The sequence below is a fragment of the Falco naumanni genome, chromosome 1 (genome assembly GCF_017639655.2).
Source record: "Falco naumanni isolate bFalNau1 chromosome 1, bFalNau1.pat, whole genome shotgun sequence".
Lineage (NCBI taxonomy): Eukaryota > Metazoa > Chordata > Aves > Falconiformes > Falconidae > Falco > Falco naumanni.
Genome location: NC_054054.1, coordinates 78,443,996 through 78,465,576, shown reverse-complemented (window position 1 = coordinate 78,465,576; position 21,581 = coordinate 78,443,996). Strand labels below are relative to the sequence as shown.

The 21,581-nt window shown below is 38.5% G+C and overlaps 1 protein-coding gene across 2 annotated transcripts in view; it reads right to left on the bottom strand.

The window, feature by feature from the left end:
• The window catches only part of GUCY1B1 (guanylate cyclase 1 soluble subunit beta 1), a 43,553-nt gene that overhangs the window by 7,044 nt on the left and 14,928 nt on the right, over positions 1-21,581 (bottom strand). For both annotated transcript variants that reach the window (XM_040600788.1, XM_040600778.1), the window contains 8 exons: positions 20,175-20,275; positions 19,092-19,210; positions 14,118-14,315; positions 6,388-6,618; positions 4,843-4,959; positions 3,873-4,006; positions 2,874-3,071; positions 322-559 (listed from right to left, as the gene is read on the bottom strand). In XM_040600788.1, coding sequence (XP_040456722.1) covers positions 322-559; positions 2,874-3,071; positions 3,873-4,006; positions 4,843-4,959; positions 6,388-6,618; positions 14,118-14,315; positions 19,092-19,184 — 1,209 coding nt within the window. In that variant the 5' untranslated portion in view covers positions 19,185-19,210; positions 20,175-20,275. The remainder of the gene's footprint in view (positions 1-321; positions 560-2,873; positions 3,072-3,872; positions 4,007-4,842; positions 4,960-6,387; positions 6,619-14,117; positions 14,316-19,091; positions 19,211-20,174; positions 20,276-21,581) is intronic.

Genomic DNA, 21,581 nt, shown 5'->3' with positions numbered 1-21,581 from the left:
CTTAAAACACAGGGTCAGCAGAACCACAAACTGCTTGTGTAAGTGTTCGTATCTGCTAAATATGGAAGTAGACACATATATCCACCTAACGGGTGACTGTGCAGAAATCCTGCTGAGAACTAAAGCCCTTTGTGTTCCTTCATGCATTTAGAAATAAACAACATACTCTTCTTCAGCTAAGTAATATCAAGTAACACAGTTCAGACTGAGAACAGAACTAGTTTTTTAAAAAAGCCTAAAATCCAAAAGATGGAAAAGAGTGACATGATAGTAAATTATAAAGAAGTCACAGCTTAAATACTTTTAAAATCTTCTGCTTACCTTATAAACAAATGGATTTCTTCGTGAATCAGTCAGAATATCAAATCTTGTGTAAAGATCATTTAAAAGATTAACAATCTTCATGGCTCCCTCTCCAGAGGCATGTTTACTACAGAAGGCATTGAATCCAACAATGCCACTGAAAAGAATGGTCACATTGTCATACCGCTTCGCTGGAACGGGACGCTTGTGTCTCAGCTCATTTGCCACGGATGGTGGTAGAACAGAGTACAGTAATCTAAATGTGTAAGAAAAGAAAGGCACAAGGAAAACAGAAAGAACGTGGAAAAGGTCTTTACACCAGCACTCTTCAAATATTTACTTGGTATCTCCTATAGGGTTTATAACACACTCACATCATCAAAGAGCAATATGCAAGATGTTTACTGAAAAGTGTATTATGTGGGAGACAGGAACTGATCTACATCAGTGTACCTAAAGCCATGACATTTCAAACACATATTAATGCAGATAAGATGCCAACAAAATGAGGTATATATTACTAATTCTTCTGATGTGATCTGTTACTTGCTTGGATCATTTTTTTTTATTATTATTGCTTAAGTATTTCTTTCCTATCCTCAGTTCATATAATCTGGTTTTGCTCACAAAACCATAAAAAATACAAAAAAGGCAACGAAGGCATCAGTTTCCCACCTTTGATCAATTCATGTGTTGCTAAATGCTTCCTTTTCTGTTGAGAATGTTGCTTTTAGGGTTTATTGCATTTTTTTTTAATAATAGACTACATGACATATTAACATTTGCTCATATTACAAATTATGCAGATAAAATCCAAATCACTCACACAGAGTTTTCACCCTATTCTTATGTGTATTCCTTCAACTTTCTAATGGCCATCTTAAGGTGCATTTCCCTCCTTACACAGCAAAGATTCACAAAAATTGAGCATCATTTGGTACACAGCCTCCTGCACAAATCCTCATTAGTTGCATTTTTGGCAAGTTCACTACTGCATGAGTTATAATTAGTGAATACTTTTGGCACATGACACAGCAATTGACACTGTTCCAGTGGCTGCCAAGAAGGCTAGAATTCCTGAAGATAAAATGATTTCTACAAAACAAGTCAATAAGAATGAACAGAAAAAATATTTTTTAGACTCCTTGTCTCTCTGACTCTTCTGTCCATCCCTTTCAAGTCTTTTTACAACAATTTCCATTACTCTACTACAGGAAAAATAATCTGTCAATAGAATTCATAGCACAACAAATGTTAATTCTACTACTACAGAAGTATAATCCACAAGAAAAATCTATTACAGTGATGGGAACTATGTTTTATAAAGGAGAGTCAGCCACCATTCTTCCCCTCTACTCCACTCTCAAGAGACCCCACCTGGACTACTACTTCCAGCTCTGGGGCCCCCAGTATAAAAAGGACATGGACCTGTTGGAGGAGTCCAGAGGAGGACCATGAAGATGATCTCCTATGAAGACAGGCTGAGAGAGCTGGGGGGGTCAGCCTGGAGGAGAAGGCTCCGGGGGGACCTTCTAGCAGCTGCCAGTGCCTGAAGGGGCTACAGGAAAGCTGGGGAGGGACGTTGTACAGGGGCCTGCAGTGACGGGACAAGGGGGAATGGCTTTAAACTGAAAGAGAGGAGATTCAGACTAGAGACTAGGAAAAAATTCTTCCCTCTGAGGGTGGTGAGGCACTGGAACAGGTTGCCCAGAGCAGCTGTGGCTGCCCCATCCCTGGACGTGCTCAAGGCCAGGCTGGACGGGGCTGGGAGCAACCTCGGCTGGTGGAAGGTGTCCCTGCCCATGGCAGGGGGTTGGGACTAGTGATCTGTAAGGTCTCTTCCAACCCAAACCATTCTATTGTTCTATTCTATGACTCTATGATCAACCTCACGCTGCTTGTCACACAAAGTTTTGTTTAATTTATTTGCCAGTAGTCCTACAGCTCAGCTATATAGAGACTAATATATATATGTATTATATAGACAGATAATATAAAACTATATATACACTAATGCTATGAATTTGATTTTATAGTTACCTGTAGAAATGGATTTGGGGCTATCTAGATAATATTACTATCTAGATATAAGTACAATAATAAACTGTGTGCATTGGGCCCCAAATCGATTTCTACAGGTAACTATAAAACCAATTTCATAACATTAGCCTACTGCAAAACGTCACCACTACACAGACTATTTTCAAGGCTTATAGGGTATGTTTTTCTGTTCCATTAACCTGTGAGCATGGTACATGTAAGAAAGTCTGCAACACTACTGTTTTAGGTAATTCAAAAAGTAAAAAGGATTGTCAGTTTACTTCTCATAACTTTCCTTGTCAGGGAGGGAGCCAATAAAACACCTGTGCATGTAACAGCCTAGACTGCAGATGACATTTGACAATCTAAATAAAGAAATACCCTCTCAGGCGTTAAAGTGTTCCTTCTTGACTCCAAAATTATCGACCCTGAATATCTCCTCCCAAGATTCTGTTATTTTTTTAAGAAGGTAGCTATAAATAATATATCGCTGTGGCTGCTTCAGATCAAAATCAGGATTTGGTTCTTACGTGTCTGTCTTTTTCTTTTCATCTTCCAGTGCACGCAGTGTGTGCTGCAGTCTGTCAGTGAGGATCTCAAGCTCCTGAGTCAGTTTATATTCCTCTCTGAACTGTTCTCCCAAAAGAACCAGATCACGGGTCGCATCATGCAATGGAATATCACTCAAATATAAACCTCTTCTGGTTAAGTCATCCAAGTTCATCACACTGCAACGTGGAGAAATAAATAATAACATGGGTACAATTAAACTTGCCAAAGGAGCATTTAAAACTCAAATGAAGCTGCTGAATAACAGAAGGATTATGCTTCTGAACTTGTGATGAGCTGTACAACTTGACCATTCTATGAACTACCTCATTTGTGTTCATTCATGTTAACACATGGCTCTTGATTTCGCATTTAAATATAGACTTCACACTGATAAGTTCCATGAACGTACCGAATGTACATACTTCAGTACACACAGAAAAGTGAGATTACGTTAAATTAGCCTCTTCCCCTTCTGCCTTCATCCATTCTCTCCCTTGTACACAGGAGATTAACATAACTGTGTAATCTGATGTGTTAGCTCAACATGCTCTCAGCTAAAGCAGCCCTCCACTCAGCCCCCATTCCAGCCACTTCTTTATAATCATCACTGCTCTATTACATTAAGACTACTGCAAAAATGTATGAATCTGCATAGGAAATCAAATCATTGTGACATTTCTTAGCACTCTCACAGTAAGAAACAAAGGACAAAACTTGCCAAAAATAGTGGAATCGGGAGAAAATCCCATTTGTACAAAGTGGGCCAGAGCATCCCAATGTTTACATTGAATTACTTAATAATCAGTCAAGTTCTGATGTTTAAATGCTTCTCCTTCTTTTAGTATAAACACATCAAAATCAATGAAGTCAATACTTGAACCAATTAATCGCTGCAGCACTACTGTCGCAAAGTGTTCTTAAAATCAGTAATTGTAAAATAAAAATCAGTATTATAGAAGTCTTCAGGTTTCAAGTACCTTGGCGAACAAAGAAAGAGAATGCTGTCTGCTTCAGGCAAGTAGATCATTTGCCCTTTCAGGCGTAAGCAGCTGATTTCTGTGCCAGTCAGCTCATCTTCACACTCCAGCTTTTCCACATCCAACAGCCCCTCCTGGTGATGAAAAGTCACTATTATATAAGGGCAACAGTACATGTGTTACACACCAGGCCATGTACTAAGAGCCTTTACTACGAAGGCAGTCAGAATGTTTAATTGGAGTTACAGCCTACATTAAAACTTGATTAATTTCTCAGTTGAACATCATATACTACCCTTATTTTAATACTATGATTTGCTGCCTCAGAGATATAAAGCATAGTTACATTCTTGTTCATAACTGCTTGTTTTTTTCCGTGCCATTTCTTAACAGTAGTCTGACCAAAGTATTGCCTATTGCCTATTCTATGACGTTCTATCTATGCCTGGCAGCATCTCTAATAAATCTTATTTATTATTTATTTATTATGGTTTCTCTCAGGTAAAGTCTTCAATAAATAAACAGGCTCCTTGACACAGTAGGTGCTATTCTACATGCTGCATTCGTTCATCACCTGCCTCCTCTCCTGCCCTCTCTAGAGAAAAGGAGACAGAACTATGCATGAACACAGGGGTTCAAGCAAGAACACATTTCAGTTTTGTCTCCCATATCGTTATGAAACAAAAGTAAATGTATGAAAATACAAAAATTACTTTTGTACAAGTATATAATGGGTTGGCCCCTTACAAAGAAAGCGTCAGACATGAAGTATCTGTACTTCACCATTCCCATGAAGCATTCTACTTAACCGCTCCACATGAATTCGCACCTGTGACTTTTTCTTGGCTCATGACTCAAAAGGGATACCGAGCATACTACTGAATTGTCTCTGAAGATTTCTGAGCTTTCAGCACTTCTTATCTCTCCAAAGCATACTTAAAGAAAATCCAGGTGAATATTGTCTGTTTACCTTGGTTCTCAGCACAAAGACTGTATTGATATGTGAAAGGATCCCATGGAAACTAATATCTATATGAGGCCGGACCAAGGAGAAGACCGACAACAGACTGCAATTTCCTGGCTGCAGCTAGAATAAAAAAAGAAAAGAAAACAAAACAACAACAACAACAAAACCACAAAAAAGAAAAACAAAAGATTGTTATGTTTTATAATAAAATAAAAATATACAAGGAGTAATTACATTCAGTTTGCTTAGATGACAGTACTGAATGGAAGAGAATATATACTTTATGCATTTCTCCGTTAACACACATGGCTTTTAAATCAAGGATTTCACAACAGAAGTATATTGACTTTAAAATGCAATTCCAGTCTGCAAGATGACTTTGTAAAATTGTGTTGGACTATCACATTTGTTATCTGTCAAACCATTCTCACGCTACAGTAAAAAAAAAAGCTTCCAGTGTTTTCCTCCCAAGTGACCTCGTTCACACTCCCTTCTCAATAAGCCAAGTTCTCTAAAGCATCAACTTTGATAGTCAGGATTCTGATAGCCATCCTCAGGAGGCTGAATCAGTTCAGCGAATGCCCTTGGGAACATTCTGACAGTTACTTACTCTTTTTTCAAACCTTTCTGCAAAATTCAGAGAGAAATCACCAAAAACTAATTGCAGGAAAAAGCTAAGATAAAACTGCATTTTGAAAGTATGTCAACGATTCAGAAACAACATGGTATGTGCAACATCAGCCTACATAATTGTAATAATGATTTGATGTCTTCACCATCTTATCTTTTGCTTCTCTCATTACTGCTTTTCCCTGTTTGTTGCTTATTTTTAGAAACACTGTCAGCTCTTTCAGGCAAGAACTGAGGTATCCTGTTCATATACACAATATGTGACATTAAACAGACCTCTGAGTACCTTTTCACTGTAAATAACTTAATGCAGCAGCTGCATTAAGTTTAGAAGTCATATACATATATATGTATCACATAGTTTGGGTCATCTGAGTTAATACTGATGCTTTTGATGTACAAGCCGAGAAAGCATGCTACAATTTGTGTTATTCTGCTCTTCAGTTATTATGCATCTGACAGCATTACTGTCAGGTAACAGATAGAGACTACGTACCTGCTGCTACGCTATATAGGTAGTATGGGCAAGACCATTTCCTGAACGGCAGGCCAAGCTGCACTGATGGTTTCACACCCACTTTACAGAGTTATCTGCCACTTGCATAGCAAATGTACCTTGGAGAAAGAACCAGGTATCAAGCCAACACCTGAATTGAAGGGGGTGATCAGATTTTCTCTGCTCAAACTTATTCTCTTTGTGGACTTGACCATAAGGAACAAAGCTGTTGCAGAATTAGGGCTGTTTTCACAGTCCTTTTTCAAACAAGAGGAGCATAATGTAGTAAGTATTATACAGTTACATAGGAATGCTGTTTGGACAGAGAATCCTAAATCTGTTTTGTTGATCTTTAAAATAAAACTGTGAAACATCAACTATTAGGAATCTCTATGACTATTCACGCATTAGAATCATCTAACCTGTGGAAGGACTCTGTAGATAGCATTGCCACACTGCGTGACCACCAGATCTCTGTCAAATATTATGTGGAAAGGAAAGGCCTTGCAGAAAGTATAGGGACTGATGCGAGACTCTTGGGTACCGTTTTCTTCAAATCTGTCAAGGTCTTCATAGTAGTCCTCTTCTTTAGATTCTTTCTCCTCAATTAAAAATTGAATGTGGTCACATTCCTCATTTCTCTGCTGAATAACCTAGAAAAATGAAGGAAAAAATGAAAAACAGAGAACTCTGCTACTCAATAACTGGAATGCTACTATGAAGATGGGAGTACATTTACATTAGAAAGATGAATTCAAGAATGGTACCTGCATCTTGAAAAATACTAAAGTATTTCTGATTTTAGACAGTCTTTATAATTCCAGGTGAATAACTATGTCTTTGCTTAGCCACAGTTGCTCTTTGAAGATCATCCAAATACAATTTATAAAGCTTGAGTGAAATGCACATCCTGAAATCAGGGGTCAAGGTTCAGGTTATGCTTGCTTGTACTGGTACTTGCCAGAAGACAGGACACAGAATTCTCTCCCCTTGAATGAACCCGAGGCAAGTCTTGAATTACGAAGACCACTCGAATCCTTATTTTGATGAAAGCTGTTTGCAAAGTCTATTAACACAACAGCAAACAGTGCTGACGAGAGGATCAGCATGGCACAACCAGCCAGGTGGATCAAGCTGATGTTTGAACATACAGCCTTTACACGTTCAAGCAGATTACAAGACTAGGACCAACAGATAAAACTAAATGCAATGACAATCTTCTCCGAGCTGCATTCCATATTAAATGAAATCACAGCAAAACCAGCGTCGTCTACATCAGTGGAATCTCAAGTGTCTTGAATATAGCATTTCACACTTCAGTAATCTTACTCAAAGTTAGTAAAAAAACCCCAAAATTAGTAGGGATTACTTTATTTGCAGTGAGAGTCATGTATTGCAGTATAATTAAAGCTAATAACTAACAGAATAACATAATTTACCTTGAGAGGCCAAATTCACCTTTTCTCAAGCTTAATTAGACTTAATGACTGGAACAGAACAATTCTATTTACACAGTATTGTTTAGTGGCAACTTTCTGGAACATGTTGCACCTGATTCTACTTTCATTTAGTCTGATCCTAAAGCCACTGAAGCAAAAAAAGACTTCTTAAAATCTCTAATGCTTCCTGATTCTGCCCTTTACACACAGTCTAACCACAGACATTAACAGTCTCCATAAGAAAACAGAAAGGATATGCACAAACACTGCACTCAATTCCTAAGATGTTTAGTTTATTAAATATTTCTCTACCACAGCTGTCAGCCATGCTAGCTGATGGCTTGGGGATGCTGGTAACTTTATTTAGCTCCTATAATAATGGAGAAGTTTAAAACAACAAAACAGTATTTTATTGTTAAACAATGCCTAATTAAGAAGGTAGTGTTCCTTTATCTCCTATTTGACTATTCATTGAAAGGAGAGAGGCTTCTCTGGAGGACAATTCAGAGCAGGAGCCTGATTTAGGTGCTCTATACCATGTGCTGCATTAATTTTCTCTTTCTGTTGCATAAGTAGGTAACTTAGAGACAGATCAGCCTACTAAATTTACCAGCTAATGTAGGTACCTAAAGCTGGATGTATGAACAAGTTCAAATATTAATAGTGATAAACCCTAATTTCCTCAAGAAGCTGTGTTGCTAACCCATATGGCAGCATGTGACGAAGAGAAATGGGCAATTATGAGTTAAAAAAAAAAAAAAAAAAAAAAAAGAAGAGGTAAACCTTGGAAAGAGTATGCGGCAGTCCTTTGAGGAAAACAACTGATGTGCATTTGTCTAGGAAAATGTAGGAAAATGGAATGTAGTAGATGGAAACCCAGCTTTCCTCTGAATTCAGGGTTTAAAGGTTCTGCATGTCTTCCTCATCTTTTAACCATAATCTCTGAAATTGTGAGAGACTGTGGCCATGCTGAGGATTAAAAGAACACAGCTGGAGTCTAGGTTCTTACTTCCTACCACTCATGCACACTCCCACAGGTTTTGTTTTATTGCTACTAATATTGTTGCCAGGGATAGATGAGATTATACACAGTAACCTTTTCCAAATTGTGCAGAATTATCACTAGAATTGATCTATGCTTCCAGATCATTTCCAGTCTTGGATCTTACTTCAAAGAGTTCCTCTTGCTGCAACTGGAAAAAAAAATGCCTGCTTTGGATGAAAAGCTTTTATTTTGGCAAAGCAGTCCTAAAATTCATCTTCGAAGATCTAATAATTTTTAAGGAAATGTTCATATTAACAGCACATCACCTTCCAGAGATATTAATATCATTAACTAATGACCATCTTTGTCACGACATACTAGTATTCTGTAGACCAACCTGCACCTGTACTTACATGATTTTTTCCTGCTACCATGCAGCACCTAACAGGTTTTTCATCACTTCCCATTTTGTTCCATGTATTAGAAATGAATCAATAGAAAAAACCTCAAGTGTTGGTTAAAAAAAATCCCAACCACCCTATAAAAACAGGACTCTACATGCTTCAAGACATTAAGCTAAGTCTGAAACATGACACCACAGATCCTACAACCTTGCACACTGATGAAGTCAGTCATCGCACACAATGTGCTATTTTCTTAACTTTATAGATTAGAACTGTGTCAGTAACGGTGCACAGCTGCAAATTTCCCAGGCATCTTCAAGTTCATTTGCAAAACTATTTTTGACCAGACTCCAGGGCATCTAGAAAAGTTTGCTGTATCAGTGCACCACATTAGTGCAGAAAACGAAAGACAGGCCAAACACATGGAAATGAGACAGATCTACAAGATAGCCACAACATCAGCTGCACAATCCTGGTAAATCTGATATGCTGTGGACGTAGCTGGTTTACTGAATTTGATTCCCGTCGTTCATGCACAGACCCTTATTAGCTAACCCCTCTCCACGTTAAGCAAGATACCAATTCATCCTTAAATAGCTTCTCACTGGATATATAAGTTCATGATGTCTTTTCTGCTTACATCATTTATGCACTATCTTCCTATCTCATGATTACACCCATCTTGTCAGCAAATTTAAAATGAGAGCTTACGGCCATTAATATAATATGTTAAATTCTGTCCCTTCATGCTTGGTACCTACAGATCCAAACTAATTGGACAGATACTTGTCTGGCATAAAGACCTGCCCTAGATACTCTGTAGTAAGCTTAACTAGAACAGAATTTACCTATTATTTCACTCTGCATGTGAATGTTTGTGAAATGTGAAAGTGAAGCCTGCAAGTCACAGAATTTCAGTATCATTTAAACAATGTTGAAGAAGTCTCTGTTAAATGCTTGATAAATGAAAGTTCAGTGACAGAAGCAACAAAGCCAGGAATCAAGCCTAATTCTTCCTCCCCCTGCGGTCTTAGCTGGTGAAGTGACATCAGTTCATCAGATCTACGAGTTCAATCACCATAGTAACTGCAGTTAAAAACTGAAGGGAAAAATCACTCTCCTGGTTTCAAAGAGAATTTATAACATCTAACTGCTAACCTGCCTGTGCTTTCCAGAAGATGTATCTTCAGAGTCAAGTGAAAAGTCATACCAGTATTTCAGGGAAGGACAACGCCAAGAACAGTTATTTCAAAATTACTTTGGTGAGCTCCACACAAGATATTAAATCAAGTGGTATCACTGTGATACAGCATGTGTAACAAACACAAGCTGTTAAGTTTTCACTGATGTATCGACAAGAATCAGCCCTTTAGATATGAGCATGTCCCCAAAATACACTCATATCTCAGCATCAGGGAGGGACACAATGTCCTTGGATAGGGATCTTCATCCATCAGATCCTGAAGGTTAACACAAAGTCAGGTTTTTGCCATTTAAAGTTTTTTTGCCATTTAAATTCTTGATCTCTTCCGACCAAAACCAACTGTGCAATGCTACTTGGCAAATTTCACTGCAGCTGTTTCAGGGTGATCCTGAGGCAAATCGGTTCACTGTGGGAATGATACCACTCTTAGCTTTGCACACCCGAAGTTACAACTGTGAGGATGTTTCCACCTGGTAGCTGGTTTCAAGGCAGATTGTCTCACTGCACCAAACCTCCAAGCCTGAAGATAGTGAAGTTTACGGCTGCCCTTGTGTCGGAATTAGAGGCTGATCACGCTGTATGATTGACTTATCTTCACACACAGATACCATTTTACCGTGTGGATCAGTACTGCTCGTCCTCCATGACTACTACCTAAAGTAGTTTTTAGGTCAGCTCTTCAGCTGGTCACATTCTGGCTTCGTTTTTTATATTGCCATCAGAGAGACATCAGACAGTCTGAAATTACCATCTTGTCAAGGATTTCCCCTGGTCTTTTCTCATTTTATATTGTGAACCATCTTCCCTGTGTAAAAGAAAGGTTTTGATAGTCTGCTCTCAGATATTAGAAGCCTGTTTTCCCAACAGATTTTTGGGCTTCATAGGATTGTACAACATTCTTCATCGACCTGTACCATTTGGAGCCTTGAGGGAATCCCTGTCCTGACTTCACCTTCACAGGTTCCCCCTCATTTATACGTAACCAACCTCTGACATCCCTAGAGATAGCTGAAAGCTGTCTGAACACTGTCCACAGCAAGTGACTGTAGGTGGCCCAGCTTGAGCAGGGGGGAGTCGGACAAAATGACCTCCAGAGGTCCCTTCCAACCTCAGTCATTCTGTGGTTCCGTGTAACCCATGAAACAAAATCTAACTACTTAATGAAATAAAAACAGTAGTATTGTAAACAATTAGTATCTGCTACCACCTTCACAGGAACTGGTAATATGTAAGAAAAATTCAAGCAAAATTTCATGAAAATACAATCTTAGAAGCTTGCATTCTCTCAAGCAGATTTATGTACGTATTTGTTCTAAACAGCCAGGGAAGAAAAGTGGATAATAAAGTATTAAACAGCTAAATGCAGATATCAAATTTACAGTAATATGAAGAGTGCTGCAGAACTTACTAAAACAGTCCTGTGCTGGATTGTTATGTAAATACTTTGGATAAAGAGATTTGGAAGGGCAACTCAGGAATCTCAGCTCTGTTCTTGCAAGTCAGAAGGCAACTCTCATAATATCATCAGGAACTTTGAGCTAGGCACTGAGGCTCTTATCAGTTCCAAAAAAAGTCTTCCTTAAGCAAAATTCTAACTGAAGTCCAAACTAAAAATTTTGACGGAAGAGACATTGGTTGGTCCACAAAAACTGAGGGGATGAAAAGCAGCTCCATTGTTTTTCTGTGCTGTGCTATTTCAAACAATGTATCACTAATGAAACACGAAAGCATTCATTTACTAAATGATGAGGCAAGGGATTAAGATGAAATAAGTCAGACAATTTTTTCTCCTCATCTTTTGAACAGTATAAAACTAGCCAGGTACCACAATGGCCGACTTACTTTACTTTAAAACCCTCCCTCTGTACCATTAACGATTAATAGTTGACCTGTGGAGTAATGGAGGGACACTTCCATTGTCTGTGTAGACAAGCCGCAATTTTTGGCACTCTCACCTTAGAGAAACAAGTAGCTGATTATTCTCTGCTTATCTACTACTGAAGTTTGTGAGTATGTGGAGTAAAACACTATTTCAGGTCATTAAAGGTGTCAAAGGCTATGCTTTATTAACCAGCAAAGACAAGAAAAAGTTCAGGATTGAGGGCACATGACTTTCTAATAGGGACAAGGGGAAAAACGGGGTAACAGACAAAATAAAATACAGACAATATGCACTTTGTTCAGTTTAGAAGTAATACCAATTTTTAGGCATCTATGTGCTTTTGGCTTAGATGGTCTAGAAGAATAGCTTGGGTTAAATTAAACTTTGTGCTCATTTACAATGGGTTTGACCAATATTATTACATTTCTATTTAATTACAGTAGAATAAAATTTCCAGAAAAACCTAATGAAGTGAAATAAAAATGAGAAGTAAATTTATAATCAATATTTAAAAGTCTTTGGAAGATATATTATTTGTCAGAAGTCCTACATGGGTATCAGTACTGTCCAATACAATCTTCTCAATGAAGTAAGATTCAGACTGAGGACACAGTTTGTCAAAAGTATGTTCTGGTAGCTGCTTTGCACGACCCAGGTTTCTCCTCTGCCACACTGATCACTTTTGTCTCTGCATGACCCCTTGGCTATGCTGGCAGAACTCTCTCTGATAGAACATCAAACTACATAACAGAACAGATGCAAGTAAAAATAGCCCAGAAGAAAACCTGCTATTTTTAACCTAGTTCATTTCCTCAGTATAATTAATTTTATAGCTTGACAACAGCCAGAGAGACACATCTGAAGAAGCTGTCATAGGACAGGCTTGAGCAGTAAGAGAAGGGGGACTGAATAAACTGCCTGTGCTACCACAAGAAATGCTTGTCAAGTCACAGCTTCACCACTCTTGCAGCCAACTTGCCAACATGGTCCTCCTTGTCTGTCTCAACACTTGGAATAAACAAGGACCTAAGAGAAGGACTGCTTTGATTCTGTTGCACCCTTCCGTATCTGATTACTAATACCTGCTGTAAAAGTTTGAACTATGGATATCTAAACAAGGACACCAGGTATACCACCATCGCTATACAGGACTAGCCACTCACTATAATCCTGAGCTAGCTTGTAACAAGAAACCTAAAAGGCAAATACTTCATTATAGCTGTACAAATACCTTTGTCGTTGGATTGCTTGTAAATCTTTTACCTGAGCAAGATCATGTTTTTGTGATATGCTCATGAAACTAGAACTGATTTTCTGTGCCAGTACACAATGAACCTGTGATAGAATTGTAATATGACTAGGAAATAGTTAAAAAAAAAACCAAAAATGCTTGCTGTACCTGCTTAGATTCTTTTCTACTCATGAAAAGTATTTTATAACAGTTGCAATATTTCTAACACCAAAAAGCTTTTATTTGCTGTTTTTCCCCAGATATATCTGCACCTGGGATCAAGCTCTGATTTTATACTATTACATAGGCAAGGCCTTATCAATTAAATCATTCCGTTGGTCTGTATGGACACAAACCAGAAGCTTCTTTCCCATTTCACAAGTGACTTAGCACACACGACACTATGTAAACTCTGTGACTGAAGAACATTTTTCCACTTCTGAGGCTGTAGGCGTCTATCCAGCCACACTCCCACACAATGATAGTCCGAGACCCACAAACACATCCTGGTTCTGGGAAGGACCCGGCATGCGGACTGGGAGGAAAACACTACGCGCCAGCCAAGCCCCATCAATGCACATCAGCCTCCCAGTCTGCACATAGATGAAGAATCTACGACACAGAGACAAAATGCCCATGTTCTCACAGAACAAAGTAGACAGTAAGAAATATATGCCAAATATAAAATAAAGTGGAAAAAAGCACCCCAAATAACCCAGTATCTAACTTCTGTACATCTTGTCTCCTTCTTTGAATAAAGGGATATTGTTCTGAACTGTTCCCAATTGGTCTGTTTGCAAATTCTTGTGGGACTTCTCAGCACACAGCTGACGTGTCCTTAAAGCAACACAAATGATCATGGGTCTCCCTGAGTCAGTGCTGATGCCACTGCTTCACAAAGGACAGCAACAATGGAAAATGATTGCTTGCCATCACTTCATTTTTTATTTTCGTGATTTTGCCCTAATGACACAAACTTCCAATGTGTACATCCCTTCAGATATTACCTTCATATCTATTTCTGTACCGTGGATCTGCTGAGCTACAGTTTTGATGATTCCAATGACAATATCCTGGAGACCTTCTCTTTCCGAATAGTAATGCAGAATGAGTCCCTTCCCCTTCTCCGCATCAGTGCATCTAAAGGAAGGGGCTCGCATACCTGGGTAAATAGTAGCAAGGTGGTCATGCAAAGCATCCAGGTTCTGGAAGAAGAAATTAAAAACACTGTTGTAAGACATTTACTTATTAGTTCTGAAGAAAATTAGCATATATTCTAATCTGAACATCCCCTTTCTCCTACTGCTCACATTCACTGTGCAATTGCCTTATTATTTGTAGAACCGCCATCATAGCAGGCTTTTCAGGTAGCCTGCTTTCCATCTACTGTGGCAATATGTGGACAATGAACGGAATCAAAATTAGCACTATTAAAAATTACCCCAGATAGTAAGAATTCATGCTTGAATATGTTGTATTTTGAAACACTGATAATTAAAGACCTTGTGTGTGTTTCTTAATCCTGTAATCTCATTCACTTTCATCCCTTCCAATTCTAGTCCCTATAATCTCTTCAGATGTGAATTTAGGTGTGAAATGCAAATAAGCATGTCTGAATAAACATGTATCTTTTTCCTTATTCTCAATGAAACAGCCTAGTTCTGACATCATAACAGTCAACCCAAGTTTACAGGGCCTGACAACACTTCAGATTTTAAAGTAAAGTTTTAAATGACTGAAAGATCAACCTTAAATACATATTTTCTTTGAGAATACTTTTAAAAATCCACAGAATACATAGAATTTATCACATAGAATTTATCACATCTGCTGTAATAATGTTTCAGAAAAGGTTATTTAGGAAAGGGAAGAGGTCGCCTATTTTCCTGGACATCTCATATATTTCACCTTAAATCCTGACCAGACAAATTGCTTTCTGAAGAGGAAAGCTAAATGATAAATTGATAGGCTATCTAATAAGGACATTAAAGAGAACAGTGAGATCAAAATCACACTTAGAACACAACACTAGCTTCTACTTCGATTGTGATGCAATTATCAAGGCTCCAGGTTGCTATTTACTGTATTTTTAATACAGAAAGAGCAACCTAGTTTGCTGGATAGTCTTGCAACCCACATAATTATATACCTGTGGTGTAAAATTCATACAGCTCCTTTACTTCTTAAGTTCAGACTATTACTGCATATTTTAAACGTTGTTCTCTCACCCCCACAAGTAACTGCTACCACCAGGCTTTGCATATTGTTTTCTTCCAGCACAAGGTGAAGTGAGGTGAAAATATTTGCAATGTGCTGTCTGGGCCATTCTCTACCTTTCAAGAGCATCTGTCGATCATCAGATTTGTGGAAGCATAATGAACTTGATTTCATGTGAGCTGTGAAGTGCTCAAACAGCTGCCTCTTCTCCTGGGAGGCCTTCAGAGGAAATGAGACTCTTGGAGATGAATTATGCAGGATGCACTCAGCCTGGAACTTCCTCCTTCAGTTTTTCAGTTTGTTTCAAATTCGTGTTTCTGTTGCTATACCAACACCTCCAAATTAAAACTTGAAGAAGCAACAATCTAGGAGTCAATTCATTCCAGCTGTTAGTGGGCATTCAACTGCAAAAAAGTATAATGCTTCAAGGCAAATTCTGTAAGATCTTTGCAAGGTTCAAGACAATGAAATTGGGAAAGACTGCTTTGAATGAGCGTGGATGAGAAAAAAGAGCTGACTGGCTCGGAGCGAGTGCCCCACAATCTCCTTGATTGGGTGCAAAACTGCTGTTTCAGTACACATGCCTCAGAAACAGCTGGGATATATCGACCTTTTGGAAAAAACTCTTTAAGGAGATACATGGGAAAAGACAATAATCTTCCAGTTACAGAGTCATCAACACTCGAAGAATTTCAAAAGGATTTACGAGAAATGGCCAATGTCAAGGACAGAAGTTTTTGTAAGATGCTTGTTTAATTATTAACATTTAAGTCTGACGTAAGTGTTGCTAACAACTGACAGCAGCTCCATTCTGCAAGACCACTTTGCCACCCTGCTACCCCATTACTGCTGACTTTGTCCAAGCAGCATCACAGGTGAGCCCATGTGACGTGCCCTTCACTCTTTACTCTCGAATCATCCAGAGTGGGGGACTTGCCCAGGATGTATTGCAGCTGCTTTCCAGTCCCCAACGTGTCTTTTCTCCCTATGCAGACCGATTATGGGGCGAGCAAAGAGCTTATTGTATTCAGAACCTTGCTCCTACACATAGTCAAGAGTAGAGATGGGCTTCCAGATCAAGGAGCTGAAATTACTCCCCGATCCTGCCATTTACACATTGTCACTCCCACTTCTATTTTTTGTTGTGTTTGATCCATTCTAAACTGATATTGCAGCTTCTGGAAGAATGAATGTGTCTGCTGGGACCAGAGACACTAAGTCTAGAGCTTCAGAGAGCAGTGATCGGCTCCATGGTAAAACACAAAGGGATCACTAGGCAAGAACAAGAAGCAATACTAAATCAGGCAGATTCTGGCCTGTCTAAAAGCAAAAGAGTTTTCTGCGATTGGCACCTGAAATACAAAGATATACTGCTCAGCCCTGTGTAGTACAGAACATCTGGAGACTTTTCTAAAGAGGCATTAGTCCCCTGAAATTTATTGTACTGCAGTTATAAACAACTAAATAGCCATGTAAATGATTCCCTAAATGACAACTAGCCACTACTCTAGCGTTCGATTTTCATTCAGTAGAAAGGTACTGAACACGACATAAAACCACAGTTGGGGTTTCTCAGGGGGTACCTTTTTTCACCCTGCTTCTCTGGCGCAGTGTCTTTCAATACGATTTGCCATTTATCCAGGCCTCTTTTTCACAGAAAGTATAAACATTAGATTAAGTTGCAGGATCTTTTTCCTCTTTCATGAAGCTTGAAATACCTGTGTTTCATCTACGAATAAACTAAATTCTCTCTGAGATGTCACAGGAAACAGAATATAAATATGAGATTTATTTTCATATGCTTTAAAAAGCTGCAGCCCTCAATTATTTCGTATATCCTGGACTCAGTACAGATTTGAAGAAGTGCCTCTTATGTATTTTAAGAATCTGAAAAAAGTTTAGTACATTAAACCAAATCTGCACCTATTTTTGTAATAGGTATATAAATCAGTTCCTGACCTAATCCAACTGCTGGAAGATCCAAAAATAATAAATCATGGATAATGTTGATTTTCCATCATAATAAAAAGCTAGAAAGTACAATTCTGGCATGGCTACTCATACATCAGTCCTGCTAAAATCTGCAGAAGTGTATAATAGCCAATGTCATCTGTTAACACCGAAATTCAAACAAAGCAGCTTAAAATACTGTCATTAGAAGAATATAAATGAAAGCTGTTTACACTTTTATAGATGGTTGGTGTGCCCTACTAACGTGTCCAGTCTTTTAATCATCACACATGGTAAGGAATGGAAAGAGAAGTAGTATACTATATGTAAAAGGGCATGAGGGAAAGGAATAGGGAAGCACTGGCCCATCCATGTGTACCCAAAGTGATGAAGCAACGGGGCAGCTACACTTTTTTTTTCCTCCTCCCCTATTTTTGCTCAACCCTAACCACAACTTCAGTACGAGTCATCTTTAAAAATTACCTTTACCTGAAGGCTTGCTTTGAGGACAGCCTGTGAATGAAGCTATGAAATTTAAAGGATGTCACATCCCATAGACAGACAACAGTAAACAGATCACTCATGGTATGCACATGTTGGAGCATATACATACCGCCTGTGTCTGCCCAGCAATTACAGTCCATGGGATTTGTACAAAAAGTCTGGGTTGACCATATCCGGGATGCTCTGGAATAATCCAGGTTTTGGGGCAGGTAGTGAAACACAGAAGTCAATATTCTAATTATCCAGCAAACGATACACTCTGCTTTTTTCACTTACTACCGCTGGAGAGATTTTAAGGAAACATGACAAGAGGCTGCTCAATTTCCAGTGAAAAAAATCAATAAAGATATGACACTCAGCTTTTGGGCAATCTTCCGTGAAATCTTGATCAGTTCAGTGCTTTTAAGCTTATTACAGCACACAGTTCTCTCCAAGAGTGATATATATCACAAATCTTAAATCCAAGGTGGTTTTTTGAAGTGAAAAATTTTCAAGTGACAAAAAAGGAAAGCCCATTTTTTCTACACTTAGAAACCACACTTTAAAGAAGTCACTATGTTTCTTCCATGCTATTGAAAAATTGTTTTCATATTGTTTTGTTTCACAGTGCAGTATCACACAGTTCTGCAGTCAGGAAAGCAAAGAAGTTGACTTAAACGCTGCTGTTCTATCCCACCCTCAGCTCAGGAATGAAGGATAATGTCTTAGGGACAAGCTGTGTATGAGTCCCAGCTCTGCACATAATGTACAATTAGAATTAACCAGTATCTATAAGTCAAAGATAACTTAGGAGAAGAAATACCCTACAAATCTGAAGACCACATTTTCTGTTAGTATAAAGAAGGTAAATCTTTTTACTCTAACACATGCAGACAATTTGAACTGGTGGGTTTTTTTCATGTCTCTTGTACTCCATACTTTTGTTACGCTGTTGAACTCCTGTTCAAAACTTCTCTTTGGAATTTCAAAGGACATTTCCAGATTTATTAATACCTCTGCAACCCCAGGTTACCTGCCTTCTCAATCCTTATTTATGAAATTGAAGAGTCAAGGATGTTTGACAAGGGGAAATTATTACTCTACTGAATAATATATGAACTGAGAGGGAAAGAGAACAACAATGCCAAAACTGCTGAGCAGTGGAAAGCTCTATAGAATACAAATACCAAGGAAGAAAGTTTCCAGACAACTCTCCACAAATAACTGTGAGATTATACAGTAAAACCTATATCTCCAAATCTCAATCTAATCTGTTGACTAGACCGTAACTTCTGTCTGGTATCTGAAATAATTCAGCACAAAATTCTTACCTGCAAAAATTCTCTGACATTTGAGCCCAAGACACGTAGAATAGTATCATAACCAGATTCTTGACAAAACACAAAAAACATCTTCCCAAACATTTGAAGAATTTCCCCGGCATTCAGATCTAGTTAAAACAGGAAAATATGATTCAGTCCAAACTGCATTTGACGCACTTTGCTTACTATTTTAGTCTCGTATTCATAAACAAGAAAGACAGTTACCTAAACCCTACCCAGATCCAGTAGGTCAAGAATATGAGAAAAGCAAGATTCAGGGTCCACACAGCAAATTGTGAGTATTCAATACAGGAATTTCATTAGGATTTACCAATTACCATTATGACCTTGCTGCATTGTGCATTTTACGCATGTATAGCATTTCAGATTTTCATACAGGTAAGAAATTACTCACTACCTGAAAAGAAAGGAACTCGGTCGTTAGTAGTGCTGACCTCAGAGAAGTCACTTCTGGTTTACAATAGCATGAAACTACGTCTGCTACTTCAAATCAACATTACTATAGTCATCATAGTCTTATGGGTTCTTGGCTAATTACTGATTCAGAACAAATTCATACCACACTTGGGTCTGCAGATAAAATCACGCTGATAGGTATAATTCTACCTTTTAAATTCCAGACCAGAGCTGCACTGATTGACAATGAATGCAACCCAGATCAATGGCTGATGTGAATGAGATGTGCCCATGCCACAAACATTTCTGTAACTCAGCATGCTTGGTCAGCAAAGAGGTCAAGGACTCATCCATGGGCTGCTCTTGCAGCAGTGGTTGAAACCTGGGTGTACCGCCAAGGCAGTATATATTGTTACTTCATGCCTGCTTGTAACACTGACCATGCTCTATGCACCCATGACATGGAATACTTTGGAAGTAATAAAAATCACTTCAAGGAATAAAAATATCATAGATAAAGAACAAAAAATCTTTCTTCTGAGATTTTTTAAAAATTCTCTCTTTGATCAATACCTTGTTTTCACTTCCTCTGTGCTATATCCTCTTTCTCTCTCTATGCAGATTTTTTTGGGGGGGGATTATCCTTTTTGTGATCAATGGACCTGTATTACTTACTAAGGACCTTGCTTGCAGCCGCAACCAGATCATAGGTTTTGGAGTCATCATAAATTATTCTGACCAGAAACTGTCCTTCTTCATCCAGCTGTGCCTCCTTCCTAAAAAGGAAATAGAATAAAATCTTCTTGGTTGAGGGAGAAGCACGATATTGATAAATTCATATACATTGCTTGGTACTAGTTTTTTAAAATATTTAAATACAATAAGTTTGTAGGTTCTATCTTTAAGAAGTTACTTAAGAAAATTAGAAATAAATCTGTTCCATATCTTAGAGTCATACTAAGGTACAATGCAAATATTTCAGACCATGTGTGTTCTGAAAATAATAATTAGCTGTGAGAAAATAAACATATTTTCTCAGTACACAAAGAAGCCTCACCGAAGAAGTTGCTGAACTAATAAAGAAGTTGCATTTTAAAACAGGGGAATATCCAAGGCCAAGATGGGCTCTTTAAACACTTTTTAAGCAAGTATTTTCATTCTTTCCAATTTTGATTACACTTAATTCACAAAAGGCATGGCATGCTTTTAACAACCATTGCACATATCTTCAAAGAGGAATCTAAAATCCAGATATAGGTACCTAATCAAATCCTTTTTTCAGAATTCTGCACATGTTCAGTAGATAGGAAAATAAAAGGATGCTAGGATTTATAAGGCCTTGTTTTTGCATTGCACACCAGTTCTTCATGACTGAAGTGTCACCATTTAGCTAAAGCACAATAAAAATACACATTTCTTCACTACGGGAAACAATTCTCACGTCACATACATACTTACTACCGGTGGTAAGTAAAAAATCAAGACAAAATTACTCCTTTGCTTTTCAGGACCATTTATTATTCTCTTCAGCTTGAACTGCTGAAGTCATCAGCACCTTGTGGAAAAGGCAGCACAACTCTGTAAGCTTTTTTTTTTTTCCTGAGGAAAACAAGTTGATAGTCCTAGGCAATGAACTGTTGTGCCTTCCAAGTCTTGCATTTGACACAAGTGAGTTACTAGGGAGAGCCCACAAGTGCCTTCCTCCCTGTTTTACCCCATGTGCTTAACACAGGAGCCAGGCCACTGATGCTGCAGTGCTGGCTGAGTCCCAGCTCCTGGGAGAAGGACAAGGAGCACCGTCATGGCCAGACAGACCCTAGGACCCCAAAGGGCCACTGCCCCGTGTTGCTGGTGCTGCCGCACACAGAGCATCCCAACGGACACAACCCAGCCTCTGCCCTGTGGCAAGTGCAAGTCACATTCTGTATTTGCTCCTCATCCTCTGGCACGTTCTCCTTCAGCAGAGAGAGGGGGACGTGCAGGGGGGCACACTATGGTCCCTGATGAAGCCGTGTTCTGTTTGTTGAAGTCCTCTTCTGGCAAAAGAGCAGTCTCCTTTCTCAGAACATTTTTATAATAGCT